Raw genomic sequence first — 19,583 nt, forward strand, 5'->3', positions numbered from 1 at the left:
TTTTAACTCAGAAACCATTTGAAGGGCTACAGACTTTTGTCCCCATTCTGAGATACTGTATTTCTGCAGACTATTTATAGGACAAGCCTACAAATATTTGAATATGCTTGAGATATAGCTTTTATGTGTTAACTACAATCAGCTACTTATTTTTTCTTTCAAGGATACTTGTTCCTTCCCCTTTCTTAATAAGATTAACTGATTGTGCCTGACTCGGGCCGTTGCAGCCTACACAGCAGTCTCTGGCTGAGACTCTTGCGGCAGGGAGAGGGGATTTTGCACTACACTGTCACTACTTTGAATAGTTCATTGCATTTCCCCTGGCTGTACGTGTGCACTCAGTGGCCACTTTACTAGGTACACCTGTACACCTGCTTATTAAAGTATTATCTAATCAGCCAATCAACTGGCAGCAAGTCAGTGCATAAAAGCATGCAGACAGGGTCAAGAGGTTCAGCTGTTGTTCAGACCAAATTTGATCTAAGTGACTTTGACTGTGATGCCAAATGGGGTGCTTAAATATCTTCTGGGGTTTTCACACACAACAGTCTCTAGAGTTTACAGAGAATGGTGCGAAAAGCAAAAAAAAAATCCAGTAAGTGGCATTCTGCGGGCAAATATGCCTTTTTAATGAGAGAGGTCAGAGGAAAATGGTCCATCTGGTTCAAGCTGACAGGAAGACAGGAGTAACTCAAATAATCACATGGTGGTGTGCAGAAATTCATCTCTGAATGCACAACACATCAAACCTTGAAGTGGCTAGACGACAGCAGCAGAAGGCCTCGAACATAACCTCAGTGGCTATGTTATTAGATATGTTTAAAAACCCAATGAGGACTTTTAAATGTACAGTATTTCATCAAATAAGCATAAATTTGGCATAATGGTTGTGATAAATCTACTGGATTATTGTGAACACATTGGGTAGTAATCACATGCAATGGTTTTGAGATCTTAAGCAGTTTGAAATTGTTTAGGGGAAAAATGTCTTTTAGCTGAATAATTGTATGTTAATTGCAGTGATTTACTACATACATGATTGTTTATCACCTTTGGCAATCACCCAGGATCAATAATGACCCACTTCAACTCCTGAAACATATGCTCTCCTTAAACATTTCACCTATAAAGAGGGAATAGAGGGGGTTGTGCCACGTGCAGGCAGATTGGTGTCATTGTTGGTGCAGATACGATGGGCTGAAGGACATTATCTTCTCCTGTACTGTCCTATTGTCTGGTTTTGCAGGTCCTGAGATGGCTACTGTGGGAACTACAGATTTGTCCGCTAGGCTATTTCTGCACCAAAAGAGCTCGTAATGAAGTGCCTGTATAGGATTCAGGGGTCTGACATACAGACACTGTAACCTAACGAAGTTGTGTGTAGCTAAGGTCTCAATACTGAGGAAATTGATCTGTGAGTAGACACCAATTTTGATTCAGTTCTTCCAATGAATTGGAAGAGTTTGTGGAGATGGTGTCAGTGATATTTTTCCAGTGCCTGCTGTAGGCAGTTTGGGACTCAAAAGCATAAAGACAGCAGGGTCACTGCTACACAGAAGGCTATAAATTTTACACCAGCTCTGGGGCCCTGATCTTCTTCCATCAACACAAGACTATGTTAGAGCACTAAATGTAGTGGTAACTTTTATCATCAATGTCTGTCTTTGCTTAAGAAGTGGTTCCTAAGATTGTGAGAAGAAGGAAATGAAGAGGGCAAAGAGATGGCATGAGGTTGCTCTAGCAGACAAGGTAAAGAAAAATCCAAGGGCTACTACAGATATACTGTATTGCGAGCAGAATGATAGCAAGGGACAACATTGGTCCCCTTAAAGATCAGAGTTGTCATCTATGCACAGAGCCAAAAGAAATGGGGGAGATTTTAAATGAATTTTTTGCATCTCTATCTGTTTGGGAGATGGACACAGACTTAGACGTGAGGCAAAACAGCAGGGAGGCCATGGACTGAATACAGTTTACAGAAGAGGAGGTGTTTGAATAAGTTAGGACTTTAGTCCTTAGAACATTGAAGAATGAGAGGAAATTTGATAGAGGTATACAAAATTATGAGGGGAATAGATAGGGTAAATACAGTACAAGCAGGCTTTTTCGGCTGAGGTTGAGTTAGATCAGAACTAGAGGTCATGGGTTTAAGGGTGAAAGGTGAAATGTTTAAAGAGAGCATAAGGGGGAACATTTCTACTCAGAGGGTGCTCAGAGTGTGGAACGAGCTGCCAGAGCAAATGGTGGATTTGGGTTCAATTTCAACATTTGAGAGAAATTTAGATAGGTACATTGATGGGAGGGGCATGGGGGGGCGCTAAGGTTGGTATTTTGACTGCACCATTAAAGGTTTGAAGCTTGTCCTCAGACAATACAAATGTAAGCATCATCTGCACGATGCAGCTGGCCAAGATTCTGGTGACCTCGGTTTGGAGTTTAGGTGGAATAACTAATAATTAGACCCAAAGATAAATTCTTTGGAACTAGAGTTCAGCTAAAGGTGAAATGCAAGATTGTGACTAGAAAATTTGAGAATAACAGTGAAATTACATCTCTCTGTTACTTTTGTTGTTGATGTCATGGCTTCAGGATCAATGGTACAGAAACTGACATGATTTAGTATAAAGATAATGCATTTGGGCTTTTTGGGAGAACAGAATTATGAATTAAAACCTGTGGCAGTGCCATTGTCTTTTTATGAGCCTTGTTTGATGCTTAATTCATCTCAATAGCCCGGTGAGCCAGCAATTTAATGCTGGCCTCACAGGTGACACCAATGTCCTGGGAATGAAATTGTAAACTTATTGATGTGTAAAGAGGATGAGAGTACAGGTCACAGCCCAACTAAAGTAAACAAATCTTTGTTGATAAACCTGGTAGTGCATTGTACTCCTGAAACCAGGCCGGACGTAGCCAACAGCAGCTTGGACTGTACTGGACTGTTTAAGCTTTGTGTAAACAAAAAAAAATTCTAATGTCTTTCAACAAAATATATTGGAACAACAATTCTGTTTCTTTTTATTAGTAATTGCAATATGTTTACACATCAGTTTTAAATATAGTACTTTGTGTCTCTTCTGCAAGGTGACATACTGATACCATGTATTGACACTGAGTAAATTAGTAGTGACTGTATTTCTGTAATTTTAAGTGGTAGGCCAGCAAAACTCCTAAATGAATTAAGAGGTTTTTACGAGAGGAGTCTGATGTTTAAAGAGGAAGTTTCTTCATATAAAGTTCTAAAAGCAAGTGAATTCCAGATGTCTGATAGATACTACTATATAGAAACATAGAAAACCTACAGCACAATACAGGCCCTTCGGCCCACAAAGTTGTGCCAAATGTGGCCCTACCTTAGAAATTACTAGGCTTACCTATAGCTCTCTATTTTTCTAAGCTCCATGTACCTATTAAAAAGTCTCTTAAAAGACCCTATCATATCTGCCTCCGCCACCGTTGCTGGTTGCCCATTCCATGCACTCACCACTCTCTGAGTAAAAAAAACTTACCCCTGACATCTCCTCTGTACCTGCTCCCCAGCACCTTAAACCTGTGTCCTCTTGTGGCAACCATTTCAGCCCTGGGAAAAAGCCTCTGACTATCCACACGATCAATGCCTCTCATCATCTTATACACCTCTATCAGGTCACCTCTCATCCTCTGTCACTCCAAGGAAAAAAGGCCACGTTCACTCAACCTATTCTCATAAGGCATGCTCCCCAATCAAGGCAACATCCTTGTAAATCTCCTCTGCACCCTTTCTATGGTTTCCACATCCTCCCTGCAGTGAGGCAACAGAACTGAGCACAGTACTCCAAGTGGGGTCTGACCAGGGTCCTATATAGCTGCAACATTACCTCTTGGCTCCTAAATTCAATTCCATGATTGATGAAGGCCAATACACCGTACGCGTTCCTAACCACAGAGTCAACCTGCACAGCTGCTTTGAGCATTCTGTGGACTCGGATCGCAAGATCCCTTTGATCCTCCACACTGCCAAGAACCTTACCATCAATACTATATTCTGCCATCATATTTGACCTACCAAAATGAACCACTTCACACTTATCTGTGTTGAACTCCATCTGCCACTTCTCAGCCCAGTTTTGCATCCTATCAATGTCCCGCTGTAACCTCAGACAGCCCTCTACACTATCCACAACACCCCCAACCTTTGTGTCATCAGCAAACTTACTAACCCATCCATCCACTTCCTCATCCAGGTCATTTATAAAAATCACGAAGGGTAAGGGTCCCAGAACAGATCCCTGAGGCACACCACTGGTGACCGACCTCCATGCAGAATATTATTGGTGCTTAGATTCCCAGATGTCAAGTTCATTAATGCAGCAAATTTTGAGTGGCTTAGTTGATTCATGGTAGTGGGTAGTGGCTCCATATGTCACTACTACAGGGTGGGACGACCCTGCCTTACACGAGTCCCGGGCTCAGCTGGCTCCGGCTGACAGTACCCGGTGTGGGCCCCTATCCAGGGTTACGGATCCCACTGCCTTGTGGGTATCTTCGGGAGAAGAGAAGGCTGAGGAGTAAACCCTACACAAATCCGGAGTGGAGCCCCTAAGGCGGTTGGATGACGTACCACGTTACCTCCCGGCAGCTCCTGCAGCCAAGCTGATGCCAAATGTACTGCTTCGCATTCCTTTGGACCACATCCGCGAGGCCAAGAGGGGGATCTTGATGTCTGGGCAGCCCAGGATCTCCATATTCATCGCCCAGGTCTGCGCCCTGGAAAACGGGTCGCATCCATTGTCTACTTAGACAGACGAAGCCATGAGTTGATTCCAAATGTTTCCCAAAAGCTACATTGTAGTTTAGCAGTGATTTCTATCGTTCATTCAGTAATTGCAGTTGGATTTCAGTTCAAATAAAGATAACCTAACCCAAAGTGAACTTGTTACAATCAATCAATTTTACTATGACATCATTTGAAAAGAAAACTTGAGGACCATCGGTTATTAGAAAAGTTGAATGGACGTGGACTTTATTCACAGGAATGTGGGAGAATGAGGAAAGATCTTTTAGAGGTATACAGAATTAAGGAGTAAAGAAGGGGTGAATGCTTGGAGGCTTTTACTGTTCAGATTGGTTTAGACTAGACCTAGAGGTCAGAGGTATAGGGTGAAAGGTGAAATATTTAAGTGGAATCTGAGGGGGATCATCTTCAATCAGAGGATGATGCAAGTGTGGATCAGGCTGCCAGTGGAAGTGGTAGATGTGGATTCAAATGTAACCCTAAACTAGATCCATTTTGAAAGACTAAGGATATGCATTCCATGCTTCAACCCGGGCATCTAGTTTACCTACATAGACTGCAACTCAACTCTGGCAGGTCCCTTTAAGGATCACATTAAGGTAGCAGCAAGTTTGGAGCGGTGAGAAGTTGTAACTGTGAAACTCTGAGGCCTTAGTCAAGCTATTCCTGCTCAACAGATAGTTTTTAAAACTCCCCTCTAAGCAGAAGATTGTGATGTAAGGGATTTTCTGGGGAATTGTAACGTCATGATTATATTTATGTATTTGCATTTTGTTTTAATATTTTAGGGCCCTTCAATGAAACAGTTCATGGATATTTTCTCCCTGCCTGAAATGACACTTCTGTCATGTGTCAATGACTATTTTATTAATCACAACATTGAATATGACCCTGTTCATCTCTTCAGAGACGTAAGCGTAAGTATAAAAAGTTACTCCACATGTGCACTTAAACCATGCTGAAACATTTTAGACTTGTTGCTATTTTAACCATTTGAGCCAATAGTACAACTTTTTTCAAGTTGTTTTGTTTGTAGCTGCTGTCAATAAAATGGGTTGATTGACGCCATTTTGTTCTCTTTCGGATTGCGTATCCTTTTTCTTTATTGCAGCATTACTAATTTGTGGCTTGAATCATACATATAATTGGGTTCAGGTTTTTTCATCATGATAGCCAGTAAAATACAAAGGGCTGGAAATAGTTGCTCTTCAACATGGTAACAACAGACCAAAGGTTGTGGTTCCATGCATTGTATTGTTGAGCACTAATAGAATTGGGCAAATGGTGCAGAATCACTTCATTCACAAGATGTAGGACTTGTTCATAGAGTTAAAATTGGATGGATGGAGAAAAGTCATTAAGAACAACAGCTGCATATCTTCTTTGATTATTGGCAAACTGGATCCACTCATTTTAAAATATCCTCAAATATCCCTAGCTTGCAGCAAGCTATCCACGTGAAATCTTATGGTTTTATTCAATTACACCTGTAGTTATTGAGTAAGCATACTTAATACAGATGTTTCATCTTAAGGAAGAAGTTTAATGTAAAATTTCATAACCATCTCCCCAAGGCAAGCTGACCTCTCCCAGAATGCACTGCAGGAAGAAGTGACATCCTATTCAATAGAACTTGGACGTCCAGTTTGTTCCTCAACAGTATATCCTCACGTTCTCTTGTTTTACCTGAGTTCTCAGGGTCAATATACAGCGGTTGGGCACTGATATCCATAAATAACCAGCTGGGTAGCCCAATTGCAGATAGTCTAGATGTATGCTGTGGGCTCACTGTAGGTGTGGTAGGGCTGTTTGCTGTGCAGTTGCACCAGGTTCATTACAAGTTATTGGGTGAAGCTAAATATCAAAAACTATTTGGCATTGAGAGTCCTTGATGATAAGCAGTGATGCTAGCCAGTCCATTATCAACTAAACAAACAAGAGAAAATCTGCAGATACTGGAAATACAAGCATCCCACGCCAAATGCTGGAGGAACTCAGCAGGCCAGGCAGCATCTATGGAAAAGAGTGCAGTCAGTGTTTTGGGCTGAGACCCTTTGGCAGGACTGGAGTGAAAAAAAAAGATGAGGTGTAGATTTGCTGAGGAGTAGATCTATTCCTCGGCTTTTTTTCTCCAGTCCTGCTGGAAGGGGTTTGGCCTGAAATGTCGACTGTGCTTTTTTCCATACATACTGCCTGGCCTGCTGAGTTCCTCCAGCACTTTATGTGCATTATCAGCTTAAAACTGTTTGACAACCAGTTTAGCTCCGGATTACTGTATTTTCAAAATTAATATCGGCACTATAGCAATAGCTCCAGAGCATTAATAAAAAGAGTTGGAGGTAATCAAAATTCATGCCCTTCTAAATAGCTGTTTGCATTGTGTGTGAGTAATTCCCTGGGGAAAACTCTAACATTAGGAATGAAAGGTTACAACATTGTGGCTGTGGTCTTCATAAAGAGAGGCAGAAATTATGCAGATATTATTAATTAAAATGGCTTCCAATATTTGGCCATGTAAGCGTGACAGTTCTGTAACAGGGCCCCATGGTAGCGTAGTGGTTAGTGTCAGAGTTGAGAGTTCAATCCCAGCATCCCCTGTAAGGAGTTTGTAGATCCTCCCCATGGAATGCGTGGGTGTTCTGGTTCCCTCTCCCAGTCCAATGACATACCAGTTAGTCGCCATTGTAAATTGTCCCGTGATTAGACTCGGGTTAATCAAAGGTTGCTGAGTGGTGCAGCTTGAAGAGCCGGGAGGGTCTGTTCCGCACTGTATCTCTAAAATAAAAGTAAAACATGATACAACATCAGTTTTTCATCAGAATGAGTTTAAAACTCTACTCAGTAAAGCAGTAAGAATCCACAGATAACAACTAACTTCAAAGGTTCGAAAGTCCAATTTGATGTCAGAGGAATGTATACAATATACATCCTGAAATTCTTTTTCTTCGCAAACATCCACAAAAACAGAGAAGTGCCCCAAAGAATGAACGACAGTTGAATGTGAGAACGCCAAAGTCCTCCAGCTCCCCCCCCCACGTGCAAGCGGCAGCAAGCAATCATTCCCCCTCCCCCCAGCAAAAAAAGTACATCCGCTACTGAGCACAAACGTGAACTTGAAGACAATTGTTATGTCTACGTCACCACATGTGGTCAGACAGCAGAGTTGGTACACAGTCCTGATAAGAAAAATACTTCAAGATAACCAGAGTAAACTTTTATGGTGAAGAGATTCACCCTCCCCATTCTCCAAAAAACCATGTGGGCAGTTAAAATGCTCGGGGCTATCGGTGAGCCTTGTCGCTCCAACTGTGCTTGATTTTAAACCTGGTCCATTAAGCAGGGAACTAAAGCAGCTAAATAACTTCAAGAATAATAATGAGATTAGCTTCAGATAATACTTTCACTCAGGTTCAAGCAGGGAAACCAGTTGTGATTTTCACCTGTTGAGGTAAAGGCATGATGTTGCTGGCCACCTATGCGTGAGAAGATAAAAAGACTATACAATTGACAGCTACCAATGTTAGTCTCAATAGATGAATGCACTTAATGACCCCATGCCCCCATTTGTGCCCACACACAGGGTTTCTCAACCTTTTTTATGCCATGGACCCCTGCCGTTAACCATGGTCCCTAGAATTGAGAGACCCTCGAGCAGCTGCAGTTGGGCTCCAGCTGGGTATTTACAGATATCAGTGCCCATTAATGAGTTGATCTTGAGAACACCGTTATAAAGTATCTATTGTGACATTTGGGAGGAATTACTAAGTCTTGATTACAGTCTTCATTTTCATGAGTTTTTTATACATATGCACGCACACACACATCAGGCTTGTGTGGCCGTTAGACACCTCACTTTGCTCAGAATAAACATATGCGCATGCATGCACACACACGTATCAGAGTTGTGTGGCCGTTAGACACCACACTGTGCTCAGAATGAACGATTTTTAAATAGTGTCAGTTGCACATGCTGATGTTTAAAAAGCAGAGCTTTTTCTCACTGCTAGTTGGCTAGAAATGAGCAGTAGGACAACTTGGAACTGTTTTGTTCACTGTGGTTTCAAGCAATCAGTCTGGGCGATGCCAGAAATGGCTGGGAGTGAAAATGAAACTATTTCACTACTTTATCAAGTTAAGAATGACGAACAATTTGAAGGTATCAACAGTCAAAAGACCATAAGATATAGGAGCAGAATTGAGCTATTTGGTCCATCAAGTCTGCTCTGTCATTTCATCATGGCTGATCTAATTTTCCCCTCAGGCCCAATCTCCTGCCTTCCACCCCCCACCTCCGTATCCCTTCATGCCCTGACCAATCAAGAATCTATCAACCTGTGCCTCAAATATGCATAAAGGCTTGACCTTCACAGCTGCCTGTGGCAAGGACTTGCACAGATTCACCACTCCCTGGCTAAAGAAATTCCTCCTCATCTCCACCCTAAAAGGACATCCCTCTATTTTAAGACTGTGTCCTCTTGATCGTCACAATGAAAGTGAAGATTTGGAGGATGCAATTGTCGAAAGCATTGTATGAAGGTAATCCATTACCTGCACTAGGTGAGTGTGCTGATTTTCATTCTCAGTCAACCAAAGGAATGCACTGGCATACACGAATGAATTCTTCTGATTAATTACTGACTATTATAGTTTTATAGTACTGTAGTAAGTATTGATCTAATTTGTTCTGTATTTCAATTAAATACATAATTTGTTACTTCGTTAAACAACGGTTTGTCTTCTTTACACCTTTTTAGCTATTTCCATGAATCTTTGACTAATTGGACCAAATTAACCTGCTCCTGATGTGCCTCAATTAACCATAACCGGAACAGTATAATACTTTATAAACATGATATTAGGGTGGTATGAAAGATGTATGGCATCCTTGCCTTCATCATTCGGGGCACTGCATATCTAGAAGTTACTTTGATTTGGCCCCATTTGATGCTTTGTGTGCAGTTCTGGCGGCTGCATTATAGGAAGGACGTAGGGGCTTTGGAGAGAGTCCAGAAGAAGTTTCCTGGATTGGAATATATCAGCTACAGGGAGAGATTGGACAAATTTGGACAGTTTCCTCTGGACCAGCAGGGACTGACAGAAGAATATAAAAATATGATGCCTAGGGTAGATAGTTGGAGGACGGCAATGTCAATACTAGAGGGCACATTTGTAGCAGGAGAGGGGAGGCATCTGAAGATGTACAAGGAATGTTTTAAATGAGTTGTAGGTGCTGGAACTTACTACCAACAGGATTGGGAATTGGGAAGGCAGTGGTGGAAGCAGATACAATAGCAACATTTAAGAGGCATTTAGACAAACAGATACAGACAGGATATATGAAGATATGGATCATGTGAGGTAGATGGGATTATTTTAATTTGGAATTGTAGTCAGTGTAGACGTGGTGGGCGAAAAGGGCATGTTCCTCAGCTGTACACGTCATTGTTTCCAGATTCAGCTGTGAGCTTCAGGACAGAATTAACATTTGTGTTCAGAAGCATATCGTGAACAACTTTGGATAGATTCATTTCATTGTCAGTGGTAATGAACTAATGTAATGGGAAATGTAATAGTCTGGCAAGATGATGGTAAGTGTGAGAGTGACTTTTTTAGTACCACTTAGTTCATTCCTTGCACGACTACGTTTACAATAAAGTCTGCGAACAGGCTGTTGTTTTTGGTGGGGTGGGTTCTTGAAAGTTCAGTGACAACAGGATTTTTGAATTTATGCAAGTACAGTACTGTGCAAAAGTCTTGGGCACATGTAAAGAAAATTCTATAAAACAAACTTTCAAAAATAATGAAATGAGAAGTTTCTAACTATCAAAATGTTTATTATAAAGAGCAGTTAACAGCAAAAAAAACACTAAATCAAATTAATGTCCTGAAGAAGGATCTCTGCCTGGAACGTTAACTGTTTATTCATTTCCGTAGATGCTGTCTGACCTGCTGAGTTCCTCCAACATTTTACTCTAAATCAAATCAATATTTGGTGTGCCACCCTTTGCCTTTTAAAACTACATCAATTCTCGAAGTTGCACTGTCATGCAGTTTTATAAGAAAATCAGCTGGTAGGTTATTCCTAACATCTTAGAGTTCTTCTGCATTCTTTGGCTCTCTTGCTTGCTTCTGTCTCTCCAGGTAATCCCAGATAGCCTCGATGATGTTGAGATCAGGGCTGTAAAGGCCATACCATCTGCTGGAAAACTTTGTTCTTTTCACTGAACAAGAAGGCACAAACCAACAGCAATGTCCTGCAGACAGTTCACAAAGCCGTGTCTTTTACTACTTCCTTCAAATATGATTCTACTACTAATCTGTGTGTGATTGCAACCTGCGTTTTATACTTTGATGGTGTGTTTTTGGGCCGACTGAGTGATCTGGCACTTAGCTGTCTGCAAGGGAGTATGTTGAAGTTGGAAACCGGGTGTGTGGCCCGGAGAAGGAGCCCAAGCCAACGATTGACTCCGTTGCTTCTCTGATTGAGACATTGAACAAGATTGAAGTTGACAAAAGATGAGAGTGGAGGATGGGTAGTTGTTCAGCACCATTTACCTGCATTTAACTGGTCTTTCTCACGCTCTTGCTAGCTACCATCGGAGGCAAAATGCAGGAGTCTTGGGTTCCACATTGCAAGGAATGATCCGCAAGGCTCGTGGCTGTGGACTCATTTTGGGGGACTTTAAGTTTCATGTTGCATGTGTTTCTGGATTCTGGTTACTCTTGCTGTTTTTGAGCAGTTTGATTGGTGCGGACAGGGGCACTTCGGCGAAGACTGGCTCTGTGGCTGCCAGTGCTGAACTGAGCCAAACTGATCACTCCTGGGCTCCTGGTTTGATGTTGATATTCTATGTGCTGTTCGCTCGCTTCTTACTGCTGCTGTCGCTGTGAATTCAGAGCTGATAGCAGTGCTGGACTACTTCTGATTAGAAGGGATATCAGTTTGATGTACCGTGCCTCTCGTCTGCTGCACCCAGTTTCCATAGCCAACCACTGCATTTCTGGTGCTTAACCATGCCTGTTTCTTTGTGTCTCTTCAGAGACTTTGGATGGCACATCTTGAAACTCTTATCTGCCACGAAATTTCTGCTTGGGAGAGACATTGTTGATGCAGGGTGACCCACCTTGTGTCTTGTTGCTATGCTCAACCTTGCCATGGTGTAAGAATCGATGATTTGAAGGTTAAGCTGTCACAACTGCCACACCCTCATCTTTTTAGTCTGGTTATCCTTCGACCAGTTTGATTTCTTCTACGCAGATTTCTGTTTCAGTTCACCACCAGTTTAGTTCATTTAACTCATTAACGATCATTAGCATCTGTTTGTTACCTTTGTTTAATCATGCACAGGGCTATATACCTACAAAGTCATCAAGTTTTTACTTGAAGAGTGGTCTGTTACTTAATATGCTACTTTGTTTAACAGTATACAAAAGTTTTTCTAACATTTAATTTTTTTTGGATAATGAATGTTCAGTAATCTAAAATGTGCTCTTTTCTACTGACATACTAATGCAGAAGACAAAAAATAAACATCGAAAACATCAATTTGTATTTAAAAAATCTAGGGTGTCTAAGACCTTTGCACAGTACCGTATTTTACACTGAACTCAAGTTTTGAAAAAACAAATATTTGTTTCACGCACTGAGATGTCTTTTGGTTTCTTTCACCTCTTCAGGATGCAATAAGTACTGTCCATATCAAAGGAATGATGTACAAGTGGATTGAAAATGACTTTGGTAAGTGAGTAACGTTTACTACTCAAGTTCTACACCTGGAATGTTGGGTACTCTGTCAGAGCATTATCACAAATTCTATTTGGGTGATGATTGATAAGCCACTGTTCCGGTGAATAGCAGCTTTTGCAGTCTGTCACTGACCCATAGGGCACACTCCATTGTCCTTTGAGACAGATAGATGCCATCAAACTGAACCATGAGGTGTTGTGGCCCTTCTGACCTGTTGAGAACTTGTGAGAAATCCTCCAAGTGCCTGGCCCTCCCTGCGAAAGATTGTACCCCAGTGACTTACCCCGAGCTTATTGTTCCAACGCAAAGACAGCTGTAGTAATCACAGACTTGTCTGAAGAGTCTTAGCAAGTGGAATAAGCCATTTAATTACAGTAAATATTTTTGGCTGAAAGCTCCTGCATCTTCTATCAAGGATAAGTATGCAGATGAACAAACCCTGCTCTATTTAATTTCATTTGTAATATTTAGCATTGTTGACCTTCATTCACCTGCTTGTAGTACAATACTCGAGTCTGTCATGAGCACTTTTCTACCATGTCCTTGACATCGTCTCCCCCAGTTTTCAGTGGAATTGTCATTTTCACGCAATATTCTGAACTATACAATGGAAATGCAGTAGGCAAAACATCAAGCTTTCATTACTCACTTGTTCTGTTTGTGTTCTCTTATCCTTCCTCATCTGGTGAGGTTGCTTTCTCATCCATCAACCCCTGATGTGCAAAGTTGATGGATGTGGCAAAGTGCTCTCATAATTAGACCTGCACAGTTCCCACATTTGGTTCTGGCCACATAATCGTGTGCTCAATTTTGACTCAGTCAGGCATTTTTCTAGGCTTTCATGACAGTGCACTTGAGATATGATGAATTGGATTCTAAGTGAGAAAGGAGAGCTATTTTCCTCTAAAGAAGCAACAGGATAAATGTTGGCACCATCAACAGTGCTAAAGTGTGAGGAAACAAACAAAATTTTTGTTACTGAAGCAATTGGAACTCATTGATTCTGACAATCTCTTTTTCTTCCCTCTTAATTGCAGAAAATTGCATTCTTCATGGAGATGAAACATATGCCGTCCTAAACCGTTTGGTTAATGATGGAAAGAAGCTCTTCCTCATCACCAACAGTCCCTTCAACTTTGTGTACGTAATAGTTTTCATTTACCTGATCAGAGACTTTCTGAATGGCATACCTTTTCTTGTTAAATATGGGGCCCAAAACTGCTCATTATGAGCATTGGAGAGGGTCCAGAGGAGGTTTACAGGAATGATCCCGAGAATGAAAGGGTTAATGTATGAGGAGCGCTTGATGGGTATGGACCTGTGCTTACTGGATTTTAGAAGAATGGGGGAATCTCTTTGAAACTTACTGAATATTGAAAGGGATTCTGGGTGTCCTGGTGCATAAGTTACAAGTGGCTGTTGCACCATGCGGAAAGCAATTAGGAAAGCAAACAATATTACTGCTATAGTAGGAGAACTGGAAAATAAAGATAAAGATTATCATTTAGTTGTTTATAAAATTAGTGAGACCACATCCACAGTACTCTGTGCTGTGTTGGTTCCTTTAGAAGGGTGTAAATGCATCAGAAGGAGTTCACAGAAGGTTTACTAGACTGACATCTGGAATAGATGTATTACCTGAGGGAAAAGTTGGACAGGCTAGGCTTGTATCTTTAGAATGAAGGTGACATGATTAAAACATTTAAGGTTCTGAGGTCACAAGAGGTGCAGATGCTAGAATCTGGAGAAGCACGATACTCAAGGTACTCTATACGAATCCGGAAGCATCTAGAAGAGAAACGGACATTGTTTTATCGGTTGAGACCCTTTACCAGGATTGAAAGATAAAGGGGAAATGACCAGTATAAACTGATGGAAGAAAGGAGTGGAATGAAGAGCTGCGGCGGGAGCAGTGCAGAGAGAAATGGGCAAAATGGACAAATTGAGCGGCCATTGTTGGAGTAGGCCAGTGGTGAGAGTGGGAGTGACAGGCTTTGGCTCTGGGTAACTTTCTGTTAAGTTTCCCTTTTTTCTTACTGTGTCAGGGGTACTTAGTGTAGTTTAAAAGGTGTTATATGTGCTTCATGCCAGATGTTGGGAGTCCTGGGAGACCCAGAGTCTCCCAGGGAACTACATTTGCGTGAAATGTATCCAGTTGCAGCTCCTTGGAGACCGTGTTAGGGATCTGGAGCAGCAGCTGGATGACCTTCCGCTTGTATGGGGGAGTGAGGGGATCATCGATGGGAGTTACAAGGAAGTAGTCACCCCTAAGTTGCAGGTGACAAGTAACTGGATGACTGTGAGAGGAAGGAACGGGAAGATGAATAGGCAGTTAACACAGAGCACCCCTGTGGCCATTCCCCTCAATAATAAGTATACCATTTTGGATACTGTTGTAAGGAACGCCACGGAGACTAGGTTACTGGCACTGAGCATGGGTCCGTGGTACAGAAGGGAAAGCGGGAGAAGAAGGGAATGGTAGTGATAGGGGACTCAATAATCAGAGGAACAGAAAGGAGATTCTGTGGACATGAACGGGACACCCAAATGGTACGTTGCCTCCCAGGTTCCAGGGTCAGGATGTCTCTGATCTCGTCCACAACATTTTGAAGGGGGATGGAGAGCAGCCAGGTGTCTTGGTACATAATGTTACCAATGACATAGGAAGAAAAAGCAAAGAGAATTTAGAGAGCTAGGTAGAAAGCTGAGAAGCAGGACCTCCAGGACAGTAATTTCTGGATTGCTACCTGTGCCACTTGCCGGTGAAGATAGAAACAGGATAATTGGCAGATGAATGCCTGGCTGAGAAGCTGGTGCAGGGGGCAGGGCTTCAGGTTCTTGGATAATTGGGATCTCTCCTGGGGGAGGTAGGACCTGAACAAAGGGGACAGGTTGCACCTGAACCCGAAGGGGACCAATATTCTCGCGGACAGGTTTGTTAGAGCTGTTGGTGAGGTTTCAAACTAATTTCGCAGGGGCAACTAGAGCGAAGGGGCTCAGGATAGGACGGATGGCAAAAAAGAAAAGATTTCATGCAGTCGGACTGTCAGGAAGGGCAGACAGATGATAGGTTACACATAGTATCAGAAAGATGAGGAGGTTAGCAGAGGGGGTGGCATAACTCTACTGGCATCAAATCAGTAGAAAGATGTGACATAGAATTGAAATCAGGATGGAAGTGGATCACAAGGGTAAATTTGTTGAATGCCTATGAGATGGCTTTTTAGAGCAGTTTGTTGTTGAGCCTACTAGGGGATCAGCTACACTGGATTCGGTGCTATGGAATGAACTGGAGACTATTTGGGAGCTGAAGGTAAAGGAACCCTTTGGAGACAGTGATCACAATATGATTGAGTTTAACTTGAAATTTGATAGGGAGAAGGTGAAGTTTGATGTAGCAGTATTTCAGTGGAGTAAAGGAATTTCAGTGGTATGAGAGAGGAGTTGGCCAAAAAAGTTGGAAGGAGATGCTGACAGGGATGACAGCAGAGCAGCAATGGCTTGAGCTTCTGGGAAAAATGAGGAAAGTGCAGGATAAATGTATTCCAGAAACAACAAAATACTTAAAGGGCAATCTAGTAGGATGATGGCTGACAAGAGAAAACAAAGCGAATGACAAAGCACAAGAGAGGGCATACAACAAAGCAAAAATTACAGGAAGATGGAGGATTGAAGAACTTTTAAAAACCTACAGTAAGCAATCAAAAGAATCATTAGCAGGGAAAAGATGTAAGCTAGCAAACAATATCAAGGTGGATGGAAAAAGCCTTTTCAAGTATATAAACAATAAAAGAGAGATGAGAGTGGGTATAGGACTGCTAGAAAATAAGGCCGGAGAAATAATAATGGGGGCCAAGGAAACACCAGATGAACTAAGTGAGTATTTTGCATCACTCTTCACTGTGGAAGAGACTAGCAGTGTGCCAAGTGTTGAAAGGTGTGAGGGAAGAGAAGTGAGCACAGTTACTATTACAACAGAGAAGGTCTCAAAAAGCTGAAAGACCTGAGGGTACCTAAGTCACCCGGACCAGATGAACTGCACCCTAGAGTTCTGAAAGAGATAAAGGTAGAGATTGTATTCTGGCATGGTTCCAGAGGACTGGAAGATTGAAATTGTCACTCCACTCTTTAAGAAAGGAGGGAGGCAGCAGAAAGGAAATTATAGACCAGTTAGCCTGACCTCAGTGGTTGGGAAGATGTTGGAGTCTGTTGTTAAAGATGAGGTTATGGAGTACTTGGTGACACCGAACAAGATAGGACAACGTCAGCGTGGTTTCCTTAAGGAAAAATCTTGCCTGATGAACCTGTTAGAATTCTTTTGAGATTACAAGTAGGAAAGATAAAAGGGATGCAGTGGATGTTGTATATTTGGACTTTCAGAAGGCCTTAGATAAGGTGCCACACGTGAGGCTGCTTACCAAGTTAAGAGCCCATGGTATTACAGGAAAGTTACTAACGTGGTTAGAGCATTGGTTGATTGGTAGGAGGCAGTGAGTGGGAATAAAAGGATCCTTTCCTGGTTTGCTGCCAGTGACTAGTGGTGTTCTGCAGGGGTCAGTGTTGGGACCACTTCTTTTTTGTGCTATATATCAATGATTTAGATGATTGAATAGATGGCTTTATTTTCAACTTTGCAGATGATACGATGATTGGTGGAGGTGCAGGTAGTGTTGAGGAAAAAGGAAGGCTACAGAAGACTGTTGGAAAATGCATGGTCATGCACTTTGTTACAAGAAATAAATGTGCAGACTATTTTTTAAATGGGGAGAAAATCCAAAAATCTGAGATGCAGAGGGACTTGGGAGTCATTGTGCAGAATACCCTGAAGGTTAACTTGCAGGTTGAGTCAGTGGCGAGGAAGGTAAATGCAATGTTGGCATTTATTTGAAGAGGTCTAGAATACAAGAGCAGGGATGTGATGCTGAGGCTTTATAAGGCACTGGTGAGTCCTCATCTTGAGGATTGTGGACAGTTTTGGGCTCCTCATCTAAGAAAAGATATGCTGGCATTGGAGGAGGTTCACAAGGATGATTCCGGAAATGAAGTGGTTATCATATGAAGAACATTTGATGGCTCTGAGCCTGTACTTGCTAGAATTTAGAAGGATGAGGGGGGATCTCATTGAAACCTCTTGAATGTTGAAAGGCCTAGATAGAGTAGATGGGGGAAAGATGTTTCCCGTGGTGGGAGAGTCTAGAACAAGAAGGCACAGCTTCAGAATAGAGAGGCATCCATTAAAAACAGGTACGGAGAAATTTCTTTTGCCAATTGGTGGTGAATTTATGGAATTTCTTATCACAGGCAGCTGTGGAGGCCAGATTGTTGGGTGTATTTAAGACTGAGCTTGATAGGTTCTTAATTGGCAATGGCATCAAAGGTTACAGGGAGTGGGGCTGAGGAGGACAAAAAAAGGATCAGCCATGATTGAATTGCACAGTAGACTCGATGGTCCAAATGGCTGCATTCTTCTCCTATGTCTTATGATCTAAGAGGCTGAGATTCTAATGAGATAGATTTGCTGAGGATTTTTTCTTTTCTGGTGGGTGAAACAAGAACTAAAGATTAATGTGTAAAAAACAAAGGTATCCCCATTTAAGATGGAGGTAAGGCAACAGTTTTCTTCTGGACACAAGTCTTTGGAGTTGTCTTCCTCAAAAGGCAGCGTAAGCCAAAATTTATTAAGTAGAAGGATGAAAGCTTACTAGGGATTGGCAGTTATGTGAAGTTGTGATTAGTGAGAGCAGCCATAATTATTGAATGGTAGAGTAGGTTTGTAGGGATAACGACCTGCTCCTCATTTATATGCTTGTTTGAAATGTTGGTTGGATTTAATAGGCAGCAAAGAGACTAGAAATTTTTCATCGGCCTTTTACCACCATGTTTGATTATCTAAAAAACTGCTTCTGAAACTCCAGATAATAAAAGAAGCATAAAAGGGAGCACAGTAGCGTAACACTTTTAAAGTGCCAGCGACCCGGGTTCAACTTGACCTCTGCCGTGACCATGTGGGCCTCCTTCCAATGCCTCGGTTCCTCCTCCTTCCAATGCCTCGGTTCCTCCTCCATTCCAGTGCCTCGATTTCCTCCTCCATTCCAATGCCTCGGTTTCCTCCTTCCTTTCAATGCCTCGGTTTCCTCCTCCATTCCAACATACTGTTTTACTTGTGTTTCTGTTACGTTTTTGTTAACCATTGATCCTGCTAATTAACAGCAGAGCAAAAACATTCTGTCCACTTCTCTGTAAACACGTTTCTTGGAGTGTTTTAGGCATTTATCAAAGATAGTACTAGGTCATTAATACAGGTTGTTTAACTTTGTGTCTGAACCAATCGTTTTGATTATTGATGGGAGGGTGGGGTTGGTGTTATTAACTGGGTGCAAAGTTCAGCATAACAGGCCTTTTCGTGCCAATTACATTGATTTTCCTTTTCCAGACCTGGCTTTTGAAAGTATTTGTAATACTGCATTTCTGAATATCACCTTTGTCTTTGTAACCAGAAGTCATCTAAATCAAATCATCAGCCAACTGAAGCTGACAAAACCATGGAATTCAGTCTAATGTTATGGAAGTGCTTTGTCTAAAACATACCAATCTATACACTCAGTAGCTACTTCGTTAGGCACAGGAAGTTTTGCATATTAACCACTGAGAATATTTCTGTCTGCTCGTGGTCTGCTGCTGCTGTAGCACATTCACTTCAAGGTTTGACGTGTTGTGTGCTCAGCGGTGCTGTCGGTGCTGCTCAGTACACCACTGTTGTACTGCACAGATATCTGAGTTCCTGTCACCTTCCTGTCAGCTTGAACCAGTCTGGCCATTCTCCTCTCACCTCTCTCATTAGCAAGGCATTTTTGCCCTCAGAACTGCCACTCACTGGATGTTTCTCTGTAAACTCCAGAGACTGTTATGTGTGAAAATCCCAGGAGATCAGCAGTTTCTGAGATACTCAGACCACCCTGCCTGGCACTAGCAATCAGCCATGGTCAAAATCACTTGGATCACATTTCCTTCCCATTCTGATGTTTAGTCTGAACATCAACTGGATCTCTTGACCATGTCTAC

The 19,583-nt window shown here is 42.0% G+C and overlaps 1 protein-coding gene across 1 annotated transcript in view; it reads left to right on the forward strand.

Annotated features, from left to right (window-relative positions):
- Positions 1–19,583, forward strand: part of LOC140210898 (5'-nucleotidase domain-containing protein 2-like) — a 100,061-nt gene that overhangs the window by 45,010 nt on the left and 35,468 nt on the right. Inside the window, exons 6-8 of the mRNA XM_072280163.1 lie at positions 5,563–5,691; positions 12,452–12,512; positions 13,559–13,661. Of these exons, the coding sequence (XP_072136264.1) occupies positions 5,563–5,691; positions 12,452–12,512; positions 13,559–13,661 (293 nt within the window). The remainder of the gene's footprint in view (positions 1–5,562; positions 5,692–12,451; positions 12,513–13,558; positions 13,662–19,583) is intronic.

The sequence above is a fragment of the Mobula birostris genome, chromosome 16 (genome assembly GCF_030028105.1).
Source record: "Mobula birostris isolate sMobBir1 chromosome 16, sMobBir1.hap1, whole genome shotgun sequence".
Lineage (NCBI taxonomy): Eukaryota > Metazoa > Chordata > Chondrichthyes > Myliobatiformes > Myliobatidae > Mobula > Mobula birostris.